At 54.8% G+C, this 19,762-nt stretch overlaps 1 protein-coding gene and 1 long non-coding RNA gene across 4 annotated transcripts in view; one reads left to right on the top strand and one right to left on the bottom strand.

The window, feature by feature from the left end:
* Nucleotides 1-6,355: 6,355 nt before the first annotated feature.
* Nucleotides 6,356-19,762, bottom strand: part of MID2 (midline 2) — a 138,917-nt gene continuing 125,510 nt past the window's right edge. For 2 of the 3 annotated variants that reach the window (XM_029996715.2, XM_029996714.2), the window contains exons 9-10: nucleotides 14,709-14,916; nucleotides 8,186-11,715 (exon numbers count right to left, since the gene is read on the bottom strand). In XM_029996715.2, the coding sequence (XP_029852575.1) occupies nucleotides 11,313-11,715; nucleotides 14,709-14,916 (611 nt within the window). In that variant the 3' untranslated portion in view covers nucleotides 8,186-11,312. Of the gene's footprint in view, nucleotides 6,481-8,185; nucleotides 11,716-14,708; nucleotides 14,917-19,762 lie in introns of those variants that run through there. The other variant, XM_041119209.1, reaches the window with a different exon arrangement.
* Nucleotides 16,266-18,246, top strand: LOC121232515. Its single transcript, XR_005931092.1, has 3 exons — nucleotides 16,266-16,432; nucleotides 16,716-17,222; nucleotides 17,684-18,246. It is a non-coding gene; the product is annotated as an uncharacterized LOC121232515 (long non-coding RNA).

The following is a 19,762-nucleotide window of genomic DNA, read 5'->3' on the forward strand; positions in this document are numbered from 1 at the left end:
GAATTTTCATTCATGGATGGTGGGACTTCAGCTTTGTATTCCTGGCTAGGATTATCACATCTCAGTACAAGCCATTGTTGTTAGTAGACAGGAACAGATGAGGCAGCCTCTTGATGTCACTTGCTATATAAAAATAGTAATTTGTCCTGTCTCTTTGCTTTGCAGCTTCCCAGAGAAGGGGTGAAGCCCCAGGCCTCCCATGAAGTCAGTAGGATTTTTCAGCTTTAGCAAGGGAGTTTTTTTGAATTTCCTGTTTCACAAACTCCAGAGGAAATAAAAAAAATAAAAAGCCAACATCAACCTTCCCCTCAGCCCATGCAAAAAAGTGCCACTAGCCCTCACAAACCCATGCAACAGCTCAGAAACCATCCTTCTCCTCCATCCCCCAAGTCTCAGAGCTTGGGGTCTCAAGATGAGAGCCCCCGGCCCCAAAGCCCTGAGCATCCATGCCGTGAGAGCGACCTGGTCTGGGGCTCTCCCCTCCTGCCCTCTCCCTGCAGGAGAAGCTCCTCTCTGGGAGCCGTCCTTGCAGACCCAGGCTCTTGGCATCTCAGATCCCTCTGCGCTGCGTGCACACACCTCGGCCAGGCAACATCCCTCAAAAACGCGATCGTAGCTACCTTCATTACGCTAACAGTTTGCAGGCTGATTTATCCCCTCCTGGCTGGCTTGAGGAAGCAATTTCTAGTTTGATTTGTGGTGCTTGTGACATTGAAGCCTCATGTGTTTAAAAGTGCATTCCTGGAAAGCAGTGGCAAAGCTCATTTCATCTACTCAGTGAAGTCTTTTTCCTTCTATGAAGCAAACTGCCATGTCAGTAATGGTTTTAAATTGACTTTCACAGATGCCCATCAACAAGAGATATTGTTTCCTAGAAACCAGAGGTTAATGGAGAAAGGCACCAAATAAAGCAAGAAGAAAGAGGAAAAAGCTCCTTCCTGCTCTCTGGCTAGCACCAGCTCCTTCATAGAAATAAAGATGACCAGCAATTACATCCTTTTTACGAGGTAAAGCTTCCTTTGGCTTCCAGGAAATGTGGCTAGAGAGCACTGGACCATACCCAGCTTGCTGAGGGGGCTGAAAGGAGCAGCCCCATGCTGGGGCTGGCTGCACTCATCCAGTGGTTGCCCTGGGATGCTGGCTGAAGGGTAAAGCAGGAGAAAGGAGGGTCCAGGATGATGATTGCTCTCCAGAGGCTCTGGGCACAGTCAGAGGACACGAGAGGAGACACTGCCATGTTTCTGTCCAGGGCAGCCCTCTCAATATAAGCTGAACCCTTAGCACCTACTCTCCCTTTGCCCCATAACCCCCCACTCCCAGCCTTTCCCGTTGTTACCCTTGTCTCGCACGAAGTGGACTGTGTGCCAAGCCACACAATGCAACCTCAGCAAGAAAGACCCTCCTGCTCTGCTGTCCCAGTGCCCCGGTGCTCCTCATCCCACTGGGACCACGCATTGGTCTTGTGGTTTATTCTGGAGATGCGGGTTCAGGGCTGGGCTAATGAAGCTCGGCTATGAAAAGCCTCAGAGGATAACGTGTACCTCCCTCCCACCTCTCAGACACGTCTCATTTCCCTGATTAACGCAGTCATTACATGGACAATAAAGCAATCTCCGGAGTGATGGCGTGGAGTTTCCCTTCATTCGCTTGTAGTGGCAGGATGGGGAGGGTGTGATTCACAGCACCCCTGAGACCCTCGCTTTCCAAAGGCTTGCATTTCCCAGCAGCTCCCAGCCCTGCCAGCTCTTTAGACATCTGGATTACCATTCAGCCTTTGCAGTGCTGAGGCTCATTCAGCGAAAGGGCGAGTGCCCTGTTTAGTCACAGCAACACCAAAGCTGTGATCCCTATCAGCGGTTAATCTACTCCGCAGCATGGGAGGAGCAGCATGTCTTAGACCACATCCATGTGCAAGAGGATCCCTGGCTTTCCTCCACTGCAGCTTCCCTCTGGAAGCTCTTGGCCTCTGTGTTGCCTCATGCACTGAAGTCCACAAATTGGCTGTGGGTTGAAGAATTCGTCCTTTCTGACATTTTAAAAATTGTTATTGTGCCTGACAAAGGAGGCAAACCAGGTCTTTGCCCAAACCCTGAAATTACCAGGAGGCAGGTTTTGAAACAAGTACAAAAAACTATTTTTCTCTGATGCTGCTTCACAATTCATTGCCCCCACTGCTGCAGGATGAATGCAGGAAGCGGAGTTATTTGTGGGTGGAAATCACCATGCAGAGTTAGCCTAAAGCAAAGCAAACATGACTTCCAGCTCAAAAATGTCTCTGAGCTGCCGGCTGCCAGAGCCTGGGAGGACACGTTCGGTAGACGTAAACGAATCCCAAGGTGCTGCTGCAGAATCCGTCCTGCAGAAGGCTGTTGGGCTTGCTGGAGCTGAGGGCAGATGGCTGCTCCTCTTTCCTGGCAGGCTTCAGGTGGGGATGGCAGACAGTAGCTGCAGGCAGACCCAGTGTAGTTCAGCCACTTGCTGAGCACAGGCTGTGCTTCACAGCTTGCTTCTTCCTCCTCCGGGTAGAGGAGAATGGGCCCGTGAGTACAGCTATCCACAATGCCTGAGACCCTCACTCCAGAGAGGACACGTTAATCCTCTCCCCAGGATGGGAAGGGATCAACAGTAGCTGGGGTGGGAGCCAAAAGTGGCTGTCAGAGGTGAAAGTGGATTCCACAGGCTCTTCTGAAACTCTGTGAGGCTGCTACATCTCTGTGTGCTTTGGTGCTCTTTTAATGTCAGTGAGCTTCAGTGGCTCATTAGTGGGTGGTTCATCAGCCACTGTCTGTGACTTGTTGTGCTCATCAGTAATGAGGACCCATAGACAAGGGCTGGCTGGTGCCTCTGACTTGTTCCATGCCTCACAGGGGTGTCTGGCTTGAGGCTGCCAGGTCGGATGAACCTCTGAGTTCCCTGTGGTGACTAGTGATGCTCTCTGTCCTATGAAGAAAACCTGCCAGATGGTCGGAAGAAATGGGAACAGGCTGGCTACAAGCAACCCTAACCCCTCGGAAGGCTCTTGTGCTAGCAGTATGGTGTACGTGGTGGCAGTGAGGGAGCCGAACAGCCCATCTCCCTCCAGACCTTCTGGAGCACGCAGAACTGGCACGTGTGTGCTAGAAACAGCTGACACAAGGAGGCACCATGACTGCTGAGGGGGACGTAGTTACCCTCCCCTAGGGGGGCTGTGGGCATCCTCGTGTTTTCCAGATGTGTGTGGAACATGGTATGCGCATGCATTGATGGAATTGCTTTCTGCTGGGATCACTGCCAAAGTCAGCGCGATGAGGCCTCTCGAGCTCTCAAAAGGAGCAAACGCTGACAGGTAGCCTGGAGCCAGTGGTGGCTGGTCCTCTCCCTGTCCCCACTGCTGGTAGGGGAGCATAAAGTCATGTGCTGTTTGCAATGGGTGGACGGTCCCTGCTGTTGAGTTGTCGTGAGAGCTGGGTGGAAGCCCCAGCAGAATAACCTTCTGATGGGTCTAGGAGCTCAGCTGACGTGCAGAGGGGGCTGTATAAAGCATATTTTCACTGCAGTTTTGGAGTTTTCACTGGGTGGGATAACAGGCAGAGCCAAGAGTGGTGCCTGGCATTTCCCATGCTAAGGCTCTGCTTTCTGCTGTTTGATTGCTGATTTGTAGTCATTCAGGTAACGTTTGTGCTTTGGAAGGTTTTATTTTCCAATTTAAAAAAAAAAAAGCCCCCATGCTCAGTCAATGCAAGCAGTCACTGGGGTAAGCATTAAACACTATCCTCTGAAAGCGTTAACGGCTCTGAGAAATGCAGCACCCTGCACCGCTGACTCCTGACAACAGTCGTATTAGCCTTCCTGTGCTTAGGTGCCAGCCCTCTGCAGAGCGGAGATAATACTGCTGCATCTCATGGAGGCTTTGGAAATAAATGAATATTTGTGAACCGCTCTGCTATCGTGGTGCCCAACACTGTAGAAAAGCTCATGTGGAAAGGACCAATTCTGCTTTCTGCACAGCGTGGGAGTGCTGAGGGTAGCAAGGTTTAACAGCTGCTTCATTTCAGCGAGCAGCTTCTCTCCCAAGGAAGAACATCCTCTGTTAAAAGAGCCAGTGATCCTGTAGTCTGGGTAGCATCAGCTTGTGCACAGTAGGGGACATCCAGACCTCTTGGGCAGGCCTTCATTTTGATTTTGCAATGCTACCACCATTTTCAAAGCATTGTCTCTTCTGTCTCCCCTCTCCACACCAGTCAGTAGAGACAGAGCTCTGGAAAATTGGAAGGGAATAAATGAAAGTGAGCGTGACTCACGCTCAGGGAGCAGAATCTCTGGTGCTGATATAGGAGGCAGCTCAGCACAGCCCTGTATTTCCAGAGAGTGTGTGTGATTTGTCCTTGATTTGTGGGCAGGACCTGTGTCCTCTTGTGCAGACTTTGGGAATAATCAGATCTTGCTCTTCTTGTGTCCTTGCTGCTCTTTGGGTGTTCACCTGGGCTTGGTGCAGGGCTGGGCTCCACGCCTCGACATCTCTCCTACTGTGGCGTCTGCTCACCTGTGCTCGTGTCACCTCCAGCTGTTTGCACGTGTGTTAGAGCCAAGTGGGAAAATGGTGTCCTCTCTGATTTGGTAGCATTGGAAGAAAATTTGGGAAATTTTGAGATTAAAGGAGAATCCACTCATGTTTTTTACTGATGTGTTGGGCTTGCCTTTTAAATTTTTGGGGGGGAGGAGGATTGCTGAAAGAGTTTGATGGATGTGGCTTGTGCTAAATTCTTGGTGTGTACCTGACGGCTCAAAAAAATCCAACTTTTCAGTGGGATCAAGTTTTGAGGTTGGAGTTTTGTCAGGCTCCAGTGGCTGATGCCCAGTCTTCCTCCTCCTCTTGCTGTGATGCAGGTCCTCCAGCCACCAAAAAAGCTGAGCTGAGTCTCCCCGAGCCCGGAGCAGTGTCTGCTGGGGGTCTGGTCTCTGCCTCCTCCTACCTCTGCCCCAGCCCCTAGCCGAGGCTTTGCTAACCCACATCCACAGTTCATTTGAATTACCCATGTGAGAAGGAAGATTGAAGATGCAACGAAACATGTGATTTCACTCGCTGATACCTCCCAGATTGCTGAGAAGCATTTGCTTGGACTTGAAAGACTGAGGAAACATGGAATATGAAGAAAGGGGTATTTTTTCAAAAGCCGAGGCTTATTTCCAGTCTTGCTGATATCAGCAGCACCACTCCCCGTGATGCTAGTGAAAGCAGCATTAGGCTTATTTCCTACTTAGGCTGTGTTTGGCAAGGCTACCTAGAGCAGCTGCAGTGCTGGTGGCAGCACACGGTTAGAGGAGCACAGAAGGCAATCAGAGACCTTCCCGTCTCGTGCCATTGGTACCGGCTCTCCAACTGTCCCCACTTCAGGGCATCCCTGGCAATAGAGCAGCATCTTCATCCTTTGCTGGGAGGCTGGAGGGCTGTGAGCCCAGGGCCTGACCAGACCATCAGAGTCTGCAAAGGGCTGGCTGCGGCAGCCGTCACCCGTATTGAGTCACTCTCTTGCTTCTTCATGTTCTCACCTTCAAGCCTGATGGCATCTCCTCTCTCTTTGCTGTTGCAAGGGCAGAGCTTTAGCCAGGTGAGCAAAGCTGTGGGTCCAGCCGGGACCTGCCCTAGACAAAGGAGCAGCTCCCACACGCTTCCCTTCCCCAGATGCTGCAGGAGCCCAGCCCTTGTCCCCCCCACTGCTGGGGTCCTCCCCAGGCTGGCTGGGCACACTTACAGCAACGGGGCTGGAACTGCTAACACCACCCAGAATGAGACCCAGCACCCTTGGGACCCCTCTGAAAGGGAGCCAGGAAAGCCAGGGCAGCTTTAGGCAAGCCTAACCATCCCCTCCAGCCCATGGCCAGTGATGGCACCCGTCTCCCAGTGCAGGGCCCAAGCTGACTGCAGGGGCTGAGCCATCGCTGCAGAACCGCTTTGCTCTAGTGACTAAGGTAGGACACAGCAGCTCCCTGCAGGATTTGACTCTGAAGAGTGTGTCCTCGCTTTGACAAGTGGCTGGAGCTCAGGAGCACCTGCATATCCCCACTGAGATCCCCCACCTTCTGCCACAGGACAGGCTGGCTGGAGCAGAGCGACAGTAGAATGGATGAAGGGGATGGGTCTGGGACAACCACCTGGCAAGCTGCAGGTTGTCTGGGGCTGTCTTGCCCTGCCAGGCTCTGGGGCAGGGAATGCCAGGTCTGGAAACGTGGGCTGTGACCCCTTGGGGCTGCAGCAAGAGCTCATTGTGGGCCTCTGGATTAGTGGGGTCTTCATGCTGATGGTGCTGTGCAGAAGCAGGAGTATTAACGTCAGGCCCCAGCAAGTGGCTCATTACAGTTGTGTTTGTCAGCAACACCACGCAGAGAGAGCAGAGGTCTGAGATAACGCAAATGCCACAGATTTGTCCCGTAATGAAAGCAGCTACTCAATCTTGAGGCCAGGCTCCATGTGTTGGTGGTTAATGTTTAACGGGAAAAAGCCTAGAGCAAAGGAATAAAGTAAGAAATATTTAATTCTACAGTGTTGGTTTGAGCCATATGTTTTCCACTTAATAAATATTTTAGGCACTTATGCTCAGCAAAGATGGGCTCTGTCTTCCATGGGCCTGTGTGTCTTTGCTTCCCCGCGGCGAGGCAGGTCCTGGGCTCCCCACCCTCGGCCGACACCTCTTCTCCAGGTAATCGGGGGCAGATTTCTGCTCAGTGGCCCAATCTCAGCCTGCAGAGCCCCTGCACAAGGTCCAGCTTTGTCTCAGCCAGGAGAGGATGGAGCAACACAGGGGTCCCAGCCCACCCGGGGGCCAGTGCTGTTTGGTGGGGGCCAGGGGACACCCCGAGGGACGTGCTCCTGGTTGGCCACGCCAGCCCTGCCTTCTCCCAGGACACCAGCCAAAGGGGGTCGGGGCAGGGGCTGGGTGCTGGTGGGGGCTGGGGGAGAGCCCAGTGCTGGGGGCTGAGCGAAGAGCCCCCTCACGTTTCTCCTTGCTGGGACCAGCTGGACTCCTGCCTCTTGAAGCTGCTTTCTGGGGCAGGTGCAGCAGGATCAGACCCCGTGGCCCACAGCCACAGCTTGTTTTACCCAAATACAGCCCCACGTGCTGGCAAAGCCTCACCTCCAGCGAAGGGCAGTGGGGATGGGGAGGATGGGTTTACAGCCCGGGCCGAGCTCTGGGGCTTGTGCAGGCAGCTTGAGGGGCTGTGCTGGGGCAGGGGGACACCGGGAATGCTGGCATGACCCTCCCATGACAGAGGCATGGACAGCAGAAAGGGAAACTGATAGGCAGTGAGGGAGATGAGCTGGCTGTCAGGCACACTGTGCTGGGGCAGGGGGTCCTCAGCAGAGGGGAGAGATGTCACGGCCAGTCCTCGGCCCCACCATGAGCTCAGTGGAGCACCATGTGAAGGATGGGGTCAGCCTCCATCCCTGCCCTCCCACAGCTCTTGAGGCACTGGGGGAGTGTGAGCGGGAGCCGGGGCCAAGGGCAGCAGAAACAAGGCTCCAGCAGTATCTGGCTGGCACTCAGCGATTGCCAGCAGTCCCTGTGGCCATCAAAGGCTTGGAGAAGGGAAGGCTGCAGCACTTGGTGTCCTGACAACCTGGACAACGTGCCTTTGCATGACATCCTCTGGGGGCTGACAGCAGGGTGCAAAATATTTACGTGTATGGACTTTTTGGATGGGGCTTTAGCATCCCATGTGACCTGCCACTCCCGCAGGCTCTTAAGTCTGGGCTGCAGCTCAGGACAAGAAATGCTACAGTTGGGTGGTACCATGTATCCCCTCGCTCCTGCGGATGCACAGCCATACATTGGACAGGTCCCCCTGAGCGAATGTGACACGTAGCATCATTGCCAGGGAGAGCTAACCCTCCCATCTCCTGCTGAGCTACCCCGTGGAGCCTGCTGTGCTATCAGGGGCTTTGCCAGCCAGGGCTCAGCTGGGCTGGCTTCTCAGCCCCATCCTGGGTTATATTAGGTAAAGGTCTTTCCTTCTGTGTTGCTGATTTACTGCTACGCCCGCGCCTGGGTAACCCCGAGGTTCACTGTCTGCATTTTGTCAGAAGTTTGGAGGACGCCAACTGTGATTGCCATAGAGAGCACCCCAGGACCAGGGATGTCACACATTGCACAATCTCCGCCACACACAGACATATCCAGTAACGTATATATATTATATTATATTTTATATATATATATATATATATACACATTAACAAAGAAGTTGCAAAAAAAACCCCAACAAAAAAGGGAAAAAACGTAACAGGAAGAACAACCCTCCCCCAAACCAAACCCGAAACAAGTATGTTACACATGGAAGAGGAGAGGCTGACGGGTCGCACGGTAACCAGGGGTTCACCACATCCCAAGTCTGTACAACGGAGTCACCGGGAGCAGAGGAGCCAGAGGCAGCACCCAGTCCCGTTCCCCCCCCCCCAGCAGGGGCCGTGGGAAACGCGTTCATTCATAACCCAGGGCTGCAGAGCCCGCAGGGGCTCGGATTGGCTGAAACGACTGCTGTGTCATCAGACACCAGCCGGTTTTAACCAATAGGATCGCTCGCTCAAGGGCTGCGGGAAAAGGCTGCGGGGGGAGCACCGCTTACGGAGCAGGGATGGGGCTGCTTCTCCCACCCTCCCGGTAACGCCCGGGTGGGGTTGGCTTTTCCAAAACCAGGAGGGGAAGAGGTGGGTGACTCGGAAAGGGCTCCCGTCCCCAGAACTGCCTGCTCGGGGTGCGGGGCTCCCCCGGGCGGGGGGGGCCACGCCAGCTCCCCGCTTCGTCCTCCCGCCTGGCCCGGGACCTGTGCGACGGGGTAGGGGGATCCCACCGCGATTAGTGCAATTTCATCAGGTGCAAATGTCACATTAATGGCTCGTGTGCTCTGAGTTAATGGATGCGCCGAGTCCTCTAGCAATAAGCCAGTCAAAGCGGTGCCGGTGCCGGCGGAAAGCTTGGCACCTGGATTGCAAACGCTAAAATCCATCTCCAGTGCTTGGGCATTCGTTTGAGGTTGACACATTATGAGCGGCCCCGGACGGGACCGGCACACGGGGAAAAGACTTTCATGATAGCCCCATGCGACTTTGAAAAAACATCCAACTGAAAATGGCAACTTATCCTCTTAACATCAATTGTGTTTGTGTGCTTAGCTGTGGGGAATGGCAGACGCGACCCTGCTGCATCCCCACCCGGTGGTGCTCGCACGCTGGGGGCCAGAAGAAGCAAATAAAACCGCTCTGTCCGCTCGGGAGGGATGCGCCACCCGCCGCAAGCCCCTGCCAAGCACCACAGGAAAGCAGCCCGGATCAGAGGCAGAATCACCCTCAGCTCGGCAGTGTGGGTGGCAGATCCCTTCCCCACAGGGGACACCTGCCTCCCTTCCCGCAGCAGCAGGCGGCCAGTCCCCAAAAACATCAGCCAGGTAAAGTGGAGGGATGCTGTGCTGAGAAACAGACTCTTTTTATACACGCTCTCCCTGGACAAAGCTATCGCCTGGCAGCTGCCACCGCCAGACTTAATGACAAGTGTCCCCCAGGCCAGGTGGCTGGCGGGGAGCACCCACTTTTGGACAGGGCCAACTGGCTCCAGCCGAGTTCAACCAGCCTCTCCCGCAGCCCTTGTGGGACAAACCTCGAAGTGCTGTCACCCTGTCTGAACTGGCCACCTACCCCTGAGGCTGGGTTTTGAGGTAGTTCCCTATCAGCAACGTCCAAAAAAAAAAGGAAAAGGCTGGCAGAACTAGGAGGTCTCAGCCTGACGGTCCCCGTGCAATGCCACCGAGGCATCTGACAGCACCACATCCAGAGGAGCAAAAAGGGTTTTCAAACTCCATGAACCAAAGCTCAAACACCAGCCCATCTTGGGCCACCGTGCTGCCTGACCTCCTCACTTCCCCTGGCCTCCCCGCCATGCCGTGCCGTGCTGCCTGCCATGGGTATGATGTGGCCATTCGCATGCCCACCCGCATCGAATCATGCCATGGACCCTGGCTGCAGGTGCCCATGCTGAGTCTTTGCTCCCTGCGACACAGGGACCGGTGTGCCCGGCCCAGCTCCTCCCGGCTTTTAAGCAAATGTGGAAACTGGAGCTTGGCCAGGGGACTTGGTGCTTGTAGTTACTGGGAGCACTGGTGGCAGCCAAAGAGCTCCCAGTAACCAGGGGCTGCAGGCCCTGGGATGGATTCAGTCCTTTGCCACAGAGCAAACAGGACGGCTCCACGCTCACACCACCATGGTGGAGAACAAACCAAGACCCAAGATTTGGGGTCATAAATTGAGATTTGGGGTCATTAAGCACAGAGATGGTCTTTGGGCAGGACTTGACCATCTGCTCAGCACGGGGAGGTGTGTTTTTTCTGCAGGGACCCTAGACATGAAACTAATGGAGGTCTACACAGAGTCGCAGGTGGTGGGGCACAGCTGGCTGGACCCTGCATCGGGAAGGAGCATCTGCCAAACCTCTGTGCTGGGGGCAAGATGCTCCTCAGCTTGCTCCTTAAGGGTGGGGGCCTCCCTGACTCCTGGTGAGCTCCCGAAGGAGAAGACATGGTGGGGTGGGGGTCCGCGGCCAGCTGCCCTCCACTGTGGGACTGCAATTCCAGCCAAGCACAGGGAACACGGCCAGCAGCAGCATGCACGCAGCCGGAGAGGCAGCGGGACCGTCCTTCTCAGCGCTGCCTTTGCTCTCGCAAACCATCCACCACATAACCACCATCCACCTCATAACCAACGCCTGCGCTCACCAAGCGCGAGGGGTCCATGCAGTTATCTACCACACCAGAGAAGCTACCGAACTTCAGCCAAACAGAAAGTCCTCCCAGAAAACGATGCTCAGGTCCCCCCTGGCTCTCGAGACAAGCTACCAACAGGCTCCAGAAAGCCAGTCCCTCCTGTTCCAACCTGCACCTTGCAGGGACACACAAGACATCCCCCTGACCACAGCAAGGGCTCAGAAGGTCACCCGAAAACCCGCCCCAGCCTTTCCAGCCCCCAAGGGAAGACAAAACCATCCAGCTGACAATCCACTTGGGGAGAGATCAGAGCACACCACCAAGGAGTTGCACAAGCCGCACACGCGCACGAGCGGAGCTTGCCAACAGGAGTTTATTTTCAGCGCGGTTAGAGGTTCTTCCTCTTTCCCCTTAAAAAAAAATAATTGAGCTGCGTGTGGGAAGGTGCTCGCTTGCTGGAGCGTTACGGCTGCACAGCGGCTCTCCAGCACGGCTGCCAGCAGGCTCCCGGCAGCCGGCTCCGACCGCCAGCACCTGCTGGCATCGCTGGTGCCACCGCGGGGCACGGGCAGGGCTAGGGCAGCCTAGTGACAGGCTTTCATCCCTGATACGTACGGGGACTCCTGGGGCCTGCAGTTACACTCCTGCTGCTCTGGGTAATCGATGAAGTCTGGGGCGGGCAGACCCGAGAGGATCATCAAGGATTTGTTCCAAATGGTGAAGGTCGGACACACCGGTAGGATGAAGGAGACTTCAAACGTGTGGAGGTGGAGGGAGTTGGCCGGGTCGTAGAAGGAGAGTGCGTTGTTGTCGTAATCCAGGAGGACGCCAAGACGCTTCATCTGCGGGTGGACCTCCACCAGCATCTCCTTGTTGTTGTGCCTCACCACGAAGTTGTTGTTGCAGCGGGAGAAGACCCAAGACGAGGAATTCTTCCCGATCCACTCATTCTTGGGGGCTGACTTGTAAGCCACGCCGATGGCGTACCTGCAAGAGAGGCAAAACTTTGCTTAGCAACCTCCAGCCTCAGCGCAGGACAAAGTCCAGCCCCGACGGCTCCTGGCACCCCGTGCTTTAAAAGTCCACCTGACTGTGGAAGCAGCACAGCAACAGCTTTACATGGCTGAAAAGCCGCTTGCAGAGGCTTCACTGGGGAAAAGCATCACTCCCTCCCCATGCAACCTCCTGCTGCCAGGCAGGGCGAGAGGCAGAGGTGACACAGCTGGGCGCTTGCAGCAGGAACCGTCCATTTTACCCCCATTGTGTGGCACAAGCAGCTTTAACAACGCAGCAGCTTGATAATGCTGCTGTAATGCCTCCCGGCTCAGATCGGTAGCAGAGGCTTTCTGGGGATCTGCCTGGTAGGGGCTTTCCATAATAAACCCCAATTGTTTCACTTCTAAGCGTGCTTTGTGTGAAGGCATTTTTCAGCCCGGGGCTGGATGGGAGGCTGAGCCTGATGGCAGTGAGCACTGGGAGCGGTTTCTGAGCCAGGGCTGCTGCTGTGCAGCAGGCTGAGCCCCGCTTCCCCAACAGAGAGGGGAGACAGGCACAGCCAGAAACCACAGCCAGCTCTCTGGGTCAGGGAGAGGGGTTTCTCTGTTAATGGCCCCCGAGCATCAGCTCTGCTGTTCTGCCTCAGGCAGCAGCTGCAAGCACAGGGTTCAGAGAAAGGCAAGAAGTGACACCCCTCTCCTCCAAACCCCTGGGGACACAAAGCTCCTGACCCGCTCCCCCTGCCACTGCAGAGCGGAGCTGCCAGCCTGCTGCGAGACCTTCCCTCCTGGGAGGAGAGCATCATTTCCCTGAAGTTTGTGGTCATGTGTTAGGGGACACAAAGAGAGCATGTGCTGTGCCTCTTCGGCTTTTCACTGCTGCCACTCTCTGTTCTCAAAATCCCTCTGGTCAGTTGGAAGAACCAGCAAGCTTTGGTCAAGAGTGACCAGCTGGGGAAAGCAGGACAGGGAGAAGGGCAAAGCCAGGCGACGATCCGTTCCCCAAACCAGGCTGGTGTGTGCTGCGTTCCTTGCGGATCTGTCTGAGGGAGAGGAGATGTGTTTTGCAGCAGCACTCAAATACCAGCTCCTCCTCGGCTGGAGCTCCCAGAGAGGGACATGGGTTTCTAGGACTGGCTGAGTCCTCATTACACACCACGAAGGAGGCAGCACAGTGTGAAAGTATCGCCCTGCCCACAGTGCCAACGAAGGGATGGGGCGAAGCAGGGAAGGGCTGTGGGTGTTGGTGCAGGGGGCTGAGGCTTGGGGAGATGGGAGGTGGCACTGAAGGCTGCTGAGAGCTGCAGGTCCCACTCCGCCTTTGATCAGAGCATCCTTGCTATAAGCCTCACCAGGAGTCAGGGCTCCGGGCTCGCTCTGAGTCACAGCCACAGCCAACTCAATTAACGCGGCCGTGCTCCTTCTGCACCTGAATGCACCCCTCTGCAGAGCCTAAGGAGCTGCTATATATTTGAAAGCTATTTCTTCCTCTGAAGGTCTTGCAGTATTCAGTCATCAGCAAAACAACGTCTGGAACAGATCCATTTCTAAGAAACAGCTCCAGATATAATTATTGCTTGAGAAACAACTCACAAATCAAGTTGCTGAAGTCAGAAACTGCTTTTTAACGAAGCTTGCATCCCTGACTCATTCCTTTTGCTTCTGCCCAGATGTGTTTTGCAGGCAGGGGCTTGGGCTTGAGGGTAAGTCTGGGCTGGGGGCACCTGCTGAGATGCAGTAGGGAGGTGCTGTGGGGTCAGGGATGCTCCTTGCCACTACTGGGAGCAAGAAGCTGTACTTGGGTCTGTGCTTCCGTGCAAGCATCTCTGACAAGGGCACTGGGAAGAAGGCAGCAGGCTGCTGGGGAGGAGTGGGGCTAAAGCAATCCCCGTCCTCATAACCCCTGGGAATGCTGCCTTCATCTCCCATGGAGCACAGGGAGGCTGGGCTCTTGTCCTCCCACTCTTGCAGCATCCACCCGTGGAGCCTGGACCAGAGAACAGCCCCAGCTGAGAGCAATCACTGCAGAGGAGGTGCTGCGTCCAGGGCTGCCATTGCTCCTGGTGCTCCACCAAGCCTGGTGGCCTTCAGCAGATGCCAGGCTGCCCCAAGATGGGGACAAAGCTCTGTGTTCCTGCCGGTCAGAGGGAGATATGGACTTGCTCATATCTTGAGTGTTCTCACTCAAGAGAAACAGATCGTGGCAATGAAGGCAGCCTCTCCTGAGGCAGAGCCACGCGGCAGCAGCACAGGGTGATGGAGAGCAAACAGCAAGTGAAGCATCACCCTCTGCTTTGCTCCGCTGGCCCCTTTGCCATCACAGAGCAGAGATGAATGTCCCCACAAGTAGGGGGACCCGCTGCTTGGGATGGTTTCTCCTGCCAGCCTGCAATGCTGGGGTATGAATATAGGATGAAATAGAGTGAAGCAGGCATGGGACAGGCTCCCCCTGAGCTGCCTGCCCTCACAGGGATATTTCAGTGGCTCGGCAGGTCTTTGCAAGCCTCCTCTGGAGACACCCCTGTCTCCTCTGCTTAGCCGTGGTCCCCCTCTGCTTAGCCTTCCAGCTCAGACTTCATAACCATGTCTGCCCCAGCTAAGCAGGACCTTGCACGAGACAGCCCAGGGAGGGCACCGCACATGGGAAAACCAGCAGATTTAAGGCTCCCTGGCACCTCTGCTCTGCCATTGAGGTGAGATTTGAGCCCTAGCAGGCATTAGCAGGTTCAGCAAGTGAGGGAAATGAAGATACAAGCTTCATCTTGGAGCCTGACTGGACCAGACCCAAAGGCTTCTGGCAGAGAGGAGAAACTCATAAACCTCTTGAAAGCCACAGCCATCCAGATTTAAGGTGTCGACCTCCTCCCTGCCCATGAGCAGCTCTGCCAAAACCCTGGCCTTTAACCCTAGCGTGTCCCACAACATCTCTGGGGAAATCTGAGGGCCTCTAGAAGAGGGAGGGGGGAAGACAACGGTGCTGCCTACCAGGTCGAGGATCCCACCACCACCTCCCAGTAGTGGCAGCCGCTGTCAATGAAGACGTTGCCTGCTGCCCCATAGCATCCTGTCCCACTGAACCTCTCAGGTGTGTGGCTCTTCTTCAAGGAGCTCTCGTCCTTCTCCATCTGCAGCCCATCATTGGAGATCTTCAACTTCTTGTGAGCCATCTTGGGGTCCAGTTTAAAAGGCTGACCTGTTAGAAGAAGACACACGGATTAGGATTTATGCTTGTTACCATCATCGTGCAGGCAGAATATGGCAGGAAACGTCTGCCCCAGGCTCTCTGGACATCCTCTGTGAGCCAAAGGTTCCCCCACCAGCCAAGAACACTGGATTACAGATGCCCAGCAAGACGCCGAGGCTCATCCACATGCCTTGTGCACCTATTGTCACAGGCTGACCTGTAAACCATCGGTCCCTGTGCCCCCAGTGCCTGCAGCAGCTTCCCCAGCCCTGCTGGAAGGAGAAAGCAAGTCACTGCTGCCCACACCTGCAAGCAAACCACCACCCCAGGCACCGCCAGTGAGACAGAGGGGAGCAGGGATGAGAGCAGCACCTGCGCCTTGGGCTTATTCCCCAGCCCGGGAATCACCCACCTTCCCCGACCAAACAGAGGGAAAGGAGGTGAAACTCAAAAAGGCAGAGATAAATGAGCTGCAGAGAGTGAGCTCTCTGTTCCCCAGGGAGAATCCAGCTTTGAGAGCAGCCAGGCTGGGCAGGACGGCGCATCAGGCAGGGCTGTGTCATCCTGGCAGGGATCCTTAAGTGAGGCACTGGGAAACATCTGGGGTCTCCTTATTGTGTATTACCCCCTTCAGATGCCTCATTCCCCATCAGAGCGACTCCCTTTTGCCCTCTGTTAATGATGTAAAATGTGGCAGAAATGGGGGGATGTTTCCAGGTAATGGAAATGGCACTGAAGATGCCATCAAGATGCACTGTGAACCAAACCTAGGCACGGCATGTAGCCTGAATTCCTGAATGGATCCATACTCTATTAGCAGTAATTAGAGTTACATGAGCACAGGGAAGGGAGAACAGATCCTTTAGTGCTGGTATAACAGTACTGAATCACAGAAGCGGTACTGCAGCGTCGAGCACGTCCCCGAATCCCCATCAGCAGCCAACGCAGACTGCTCCCCGTAGCGCGCAGGCTGCTATTACATTTTACAGGAAGCACACCCGAGGTTTTCCAGCGCTTCTCCGCTGCCAAACAAGGTCTCGCTGCTTGGAGAAGATAGTCTGGGCTGTGCACGTGGTGGTGGAAGCAAATCAAAGGCGTTGGGTCCAGCCCGTGTTTAGCGGAGGCTGGAAGGGAGGTGTGAGCCCAGGGCCAGCCAGCCAGCGAGCGCACGCCCTGGGGCTTCCTCTGCGATTAACAGAATTGAGCTTGATGGATTCTGCAGATCTTTAATGCTGGCCTGAAACCCAACTGCAATTCCTTTGTAATGTCACGAGCACACAGAAAGCCAGACTGTTTTCTAACTGACACACACTGGCTGTCCTGCTTGCTTTGATAAAACCCTCCTGAAGATCCACAGGGTCAAGGGAATGCCTGCCCTCCCTCACGTCAATAAACACCATCTCTTCTGGGCACCAGCTCCGCAACCCATTCAACAGCAAGCGCTAAGGATTTCTCTGGAGGGCTCCAGTTTTTGGTGCCACGCAGCCTCACCACAAAACTAACCCTCACCAGCTCCTGAGTCCAGGTCTTGTGCGTGCAGGGGCGGAGGTGGGGAGGGGGTCAGGAAAAGACTTGCAAACACAGACTTACTCCATATGGAGGGTCGGGGGATTTGGTGCATTTTCTGCTTGGGCTGCTCGTGGCAGCCCTGCTAGTGATGCCCAGCCCCTGAACTCCCACTGCCCTGCCAGAGCGGCTCTTCTGAGCCAAGATTAGCTTTTTTTTGGAGGGGTGGAGGGATGTGTGTGGAATTCACAATCCCTTTTGCTTCAATGCTCTTTTTTTTTTTTTCTCCTTTAATAATTTAGTGTCATTTTAAGACCAGATGTGGAAAGGAGAAGCCAGAAGGTTGTGTTTTGAGAAGCCCAAAATGAAGCCCTCCATTCCGGTGCAGCAAGGGGAGAGAGCCAGCGTGTTTGGGAAGCCCCTCTGCTCTCTCCTCCAGCGTTTTCCCATCACTCTCTTTGCTCTCAGTTTGGGAGAGACTTTGGCTTCTCTATACAGCACTGCTTTTTTGGTATGGCTAGATGAGTTTGCCCAGCCCTGAGGATCTTCTGGTCCATTCCCACACAGTCACAGGCTTCGGGCACAGACCGTGCCTCAGTTTACCCCTCTGTACAACACGGGAGGATCCCTGGGGGTGCTGAGGGCTGGTGACTGACCCTTTCTGGCTGTTGCTGCAAAAGAAAAGCTACTCTGGGAAACTGCTGCTCCACCTCCACACCCTCCTATGGGGAGTACGGCACCCAGCCCCAGGGGAGCGGCAGCAGGGAGCCCCGGCCAAGCCTGTGGGGAACCACGCAGTCGGGAAGGGGGTGAGCGCGGGGCAGCTGGGTCCCACGAGAACGGTGGGTTTTCCTATGGAGAGTCTCAGCAGGGGTGGAAATGCTGCACCAAACATTTCTGCAATAGTCCGTTCCAGTAGCGCTGGTGACAATGTGTGACTGATGAAGGCACCGGATGGCTGTGGCAGGAGCCAGCTCCTCCGAGGCAGCGAGCCCAGCCGGGGACACTGGCGAGCAGGCACTCTGCTCTGCTGCAGCCCCTCATCGCTGGCACCACCGGGGAGCCTGACGGGGTGAGGGGTATGTGACCGCACATTAACAACTGCTGCATAATGCAGGAATAGCAGGCATAAAATTAAATTGCACGTGCAACTTAAAAAGCACCAGAATTAAATCCTGTGCTCTTGGCTTTGCAAATTTAATGGTGGTTTGTTTTTCCTTTTTTTCCCCAGAGGTTTCTCCATCTGTAATTCCCTATTTTTTTCTTAAAGGGAACTGCAAAAGTAGAGCCCCGATATATTATCAGCTGCATGCAAACCCACATCAACAGCACAGCTGAGCCAAAGCAGCTGCTGAGCAGCAGCGACCGCGATCTCCTTTCCACCAGACAGAAAATAATCCTCCGTGCTCTGCCTCAGCCCACATCGCTCCAGAAGAGACGTGTAAAATGACGGGGCCGCGTTCAGCTCTGGCTCTACAGGTAACCCCTGTGCACGGTGCACACGTTGGCTGCGTGCCTTCTGCGGGGCAGGGCAGCTGGGACCGTCACGTCAGGGCCCTCGGCACAGCTCTGGTTATAGATCTGCTGCCACGATGAAGTCCTCCTGCAGCGGGGGCTCGCTCTCGGGGCCGGGCATGCTTCCCACGCTCACAGCATTTCTCACGGCTGCCTGTGCACACCCTGGTTATGCAGAAGCGAGACCAAACCTGGGTGAGCTCCCCAGCACTCCCCTGTCACCTGCTTCCAAAGCACAGACTTCATCTGACCTCCTTATTTTTCAATGATTTCCCTCTAGAAGCCCCCAGACTATCCCTGGTTTTGCAAACAAAACCCCAAGATGTTGTAAAGAAGCAAACTGAGTTCTAGGGGATTTTGGCACTGAGTTTTCATGCAAGATAAAGTAAAGAGCTTATAGATACCAGATGGGACTTCTATAGGCATTCATCTACTTTAGCACAAAGCAAACTGAATAGTGCAGCCGTGGCAAAACACCTTAAATAAATGCAAGCAACTTAAAAACCAGGCTTTGGTAACTGGAGTGGTCCCTGGCCTGGCTCAGGGGAAGGTCCTGCAGTGTACAATGAGCTGTGCCCTCCTGCACGCTCCCGTTTTCGGCTATGGACACCGAGGCTTGGCAAGGAGAACCACCCACGCCAACGCTATGCAGAGAGGGGTGTTCCAAGCCAGAGCTAGGAACCATTGCAAACAGCCAGCAGCATTAGCTACGGCAAGGCTGGAGAGCTTTCAAGTGCGACCCTGTAATGGAGCTCATCTGCGCTGCTCTCTGTTACCTGATGGTAGCTTGTGTTGATTTTCCTCGGAGCCCAATTTTCTAGATAATTGAGTTGAGAGGCCTGAAAGTAAAGCTGCAAATTGGGAGTGACCCGCCCCCCTCCTTTCCTCTAGCTATTTTAATATTTCTGTAGCTATCTTTCTCCAGCAGTAATGCAAAGAGACAAGCTCTGAGGAAGCGAAGTATAAAAATACTCAGCTCCGTCAGGAGAGAGACAGTCACAGCCCTTTTCATGAAGACGACCCCTTTTTAAGGTCAGTGTGAACAACTGGAGTCCAGCCCTTGTCACTGGTTTGTGCTGGCACATCCTGGCCCAAGGGCTCAAGTAATATCTACAGACAGCGTGCTGTGATGGGTAAGAGGGGAGTTAAAAAGCACACAGGCTGGGCTGCAAAATCTTACTCGGGACAGAGGGCGTTTCAGAGGACACAGCCGGGTGCCTGCTCCCATCTGACCCCCTTCCCAAAATACCGCCCTGGCACTGGGAAACAACATGGATTCACAGACTCTCAATGGTCCCAACCTCAGCTGCCTCAAATCCCCAGCGCATGAGCCCAGCGGGGTCCTCTGCATTTGTGGCTGCCTGCACCATGTGCCCCAAATGATGCTGTGCTGGACAAGCTGGGTTATGGAAGATGCTGGAGGATTCATGACTCGAGGACAGCAGAGGGCCCCTGCCATGGAGCAGGTAGTGGCAGCAGAGCCCAGCCAGGCGAGGGGGCTGCCCCACAGCCGGGGGACACTGCCAGCACCCCAACTGCACCTCTGTCCTGCAGGCAGCACAAACCAGAGGTGAAGGGAGAGGAGAGAATTACATTTTTCATAGGCAAGGGAAGACAATGCAAGAGAAAAGAATTGCTTGGTCCTGCCGTCCAGGGTCCCCCCATAGACAGAAACTGCTCTGCAATGTCTTCTGGCGGGGGGGGGAGCTTCGACTACACGAGACGGAGCATGGGTAGAGCAGCCTTCACGTACCCGCCCCTTGCCCAAAGCCTCCATCACCTTCCCCTTTACTCCCAGGTTACTGCACCTCTCCAGCCCCCCCAGCCCTGCCTG

Source organism: Aquila chrysaetos, chromosome 21 (genome assembly GCF_900496995.4).
Source record: "Aquila chrysaetos chrysaetos chromosome 21, bAquChr1.4, whole genome shotgun sequence".
Lineage (NCBI taxonomy): Eukaryota > Metazoa > Chordata > Aves > Accipitriformes > Accipitridae > Aquila > Aquila chrysaetos.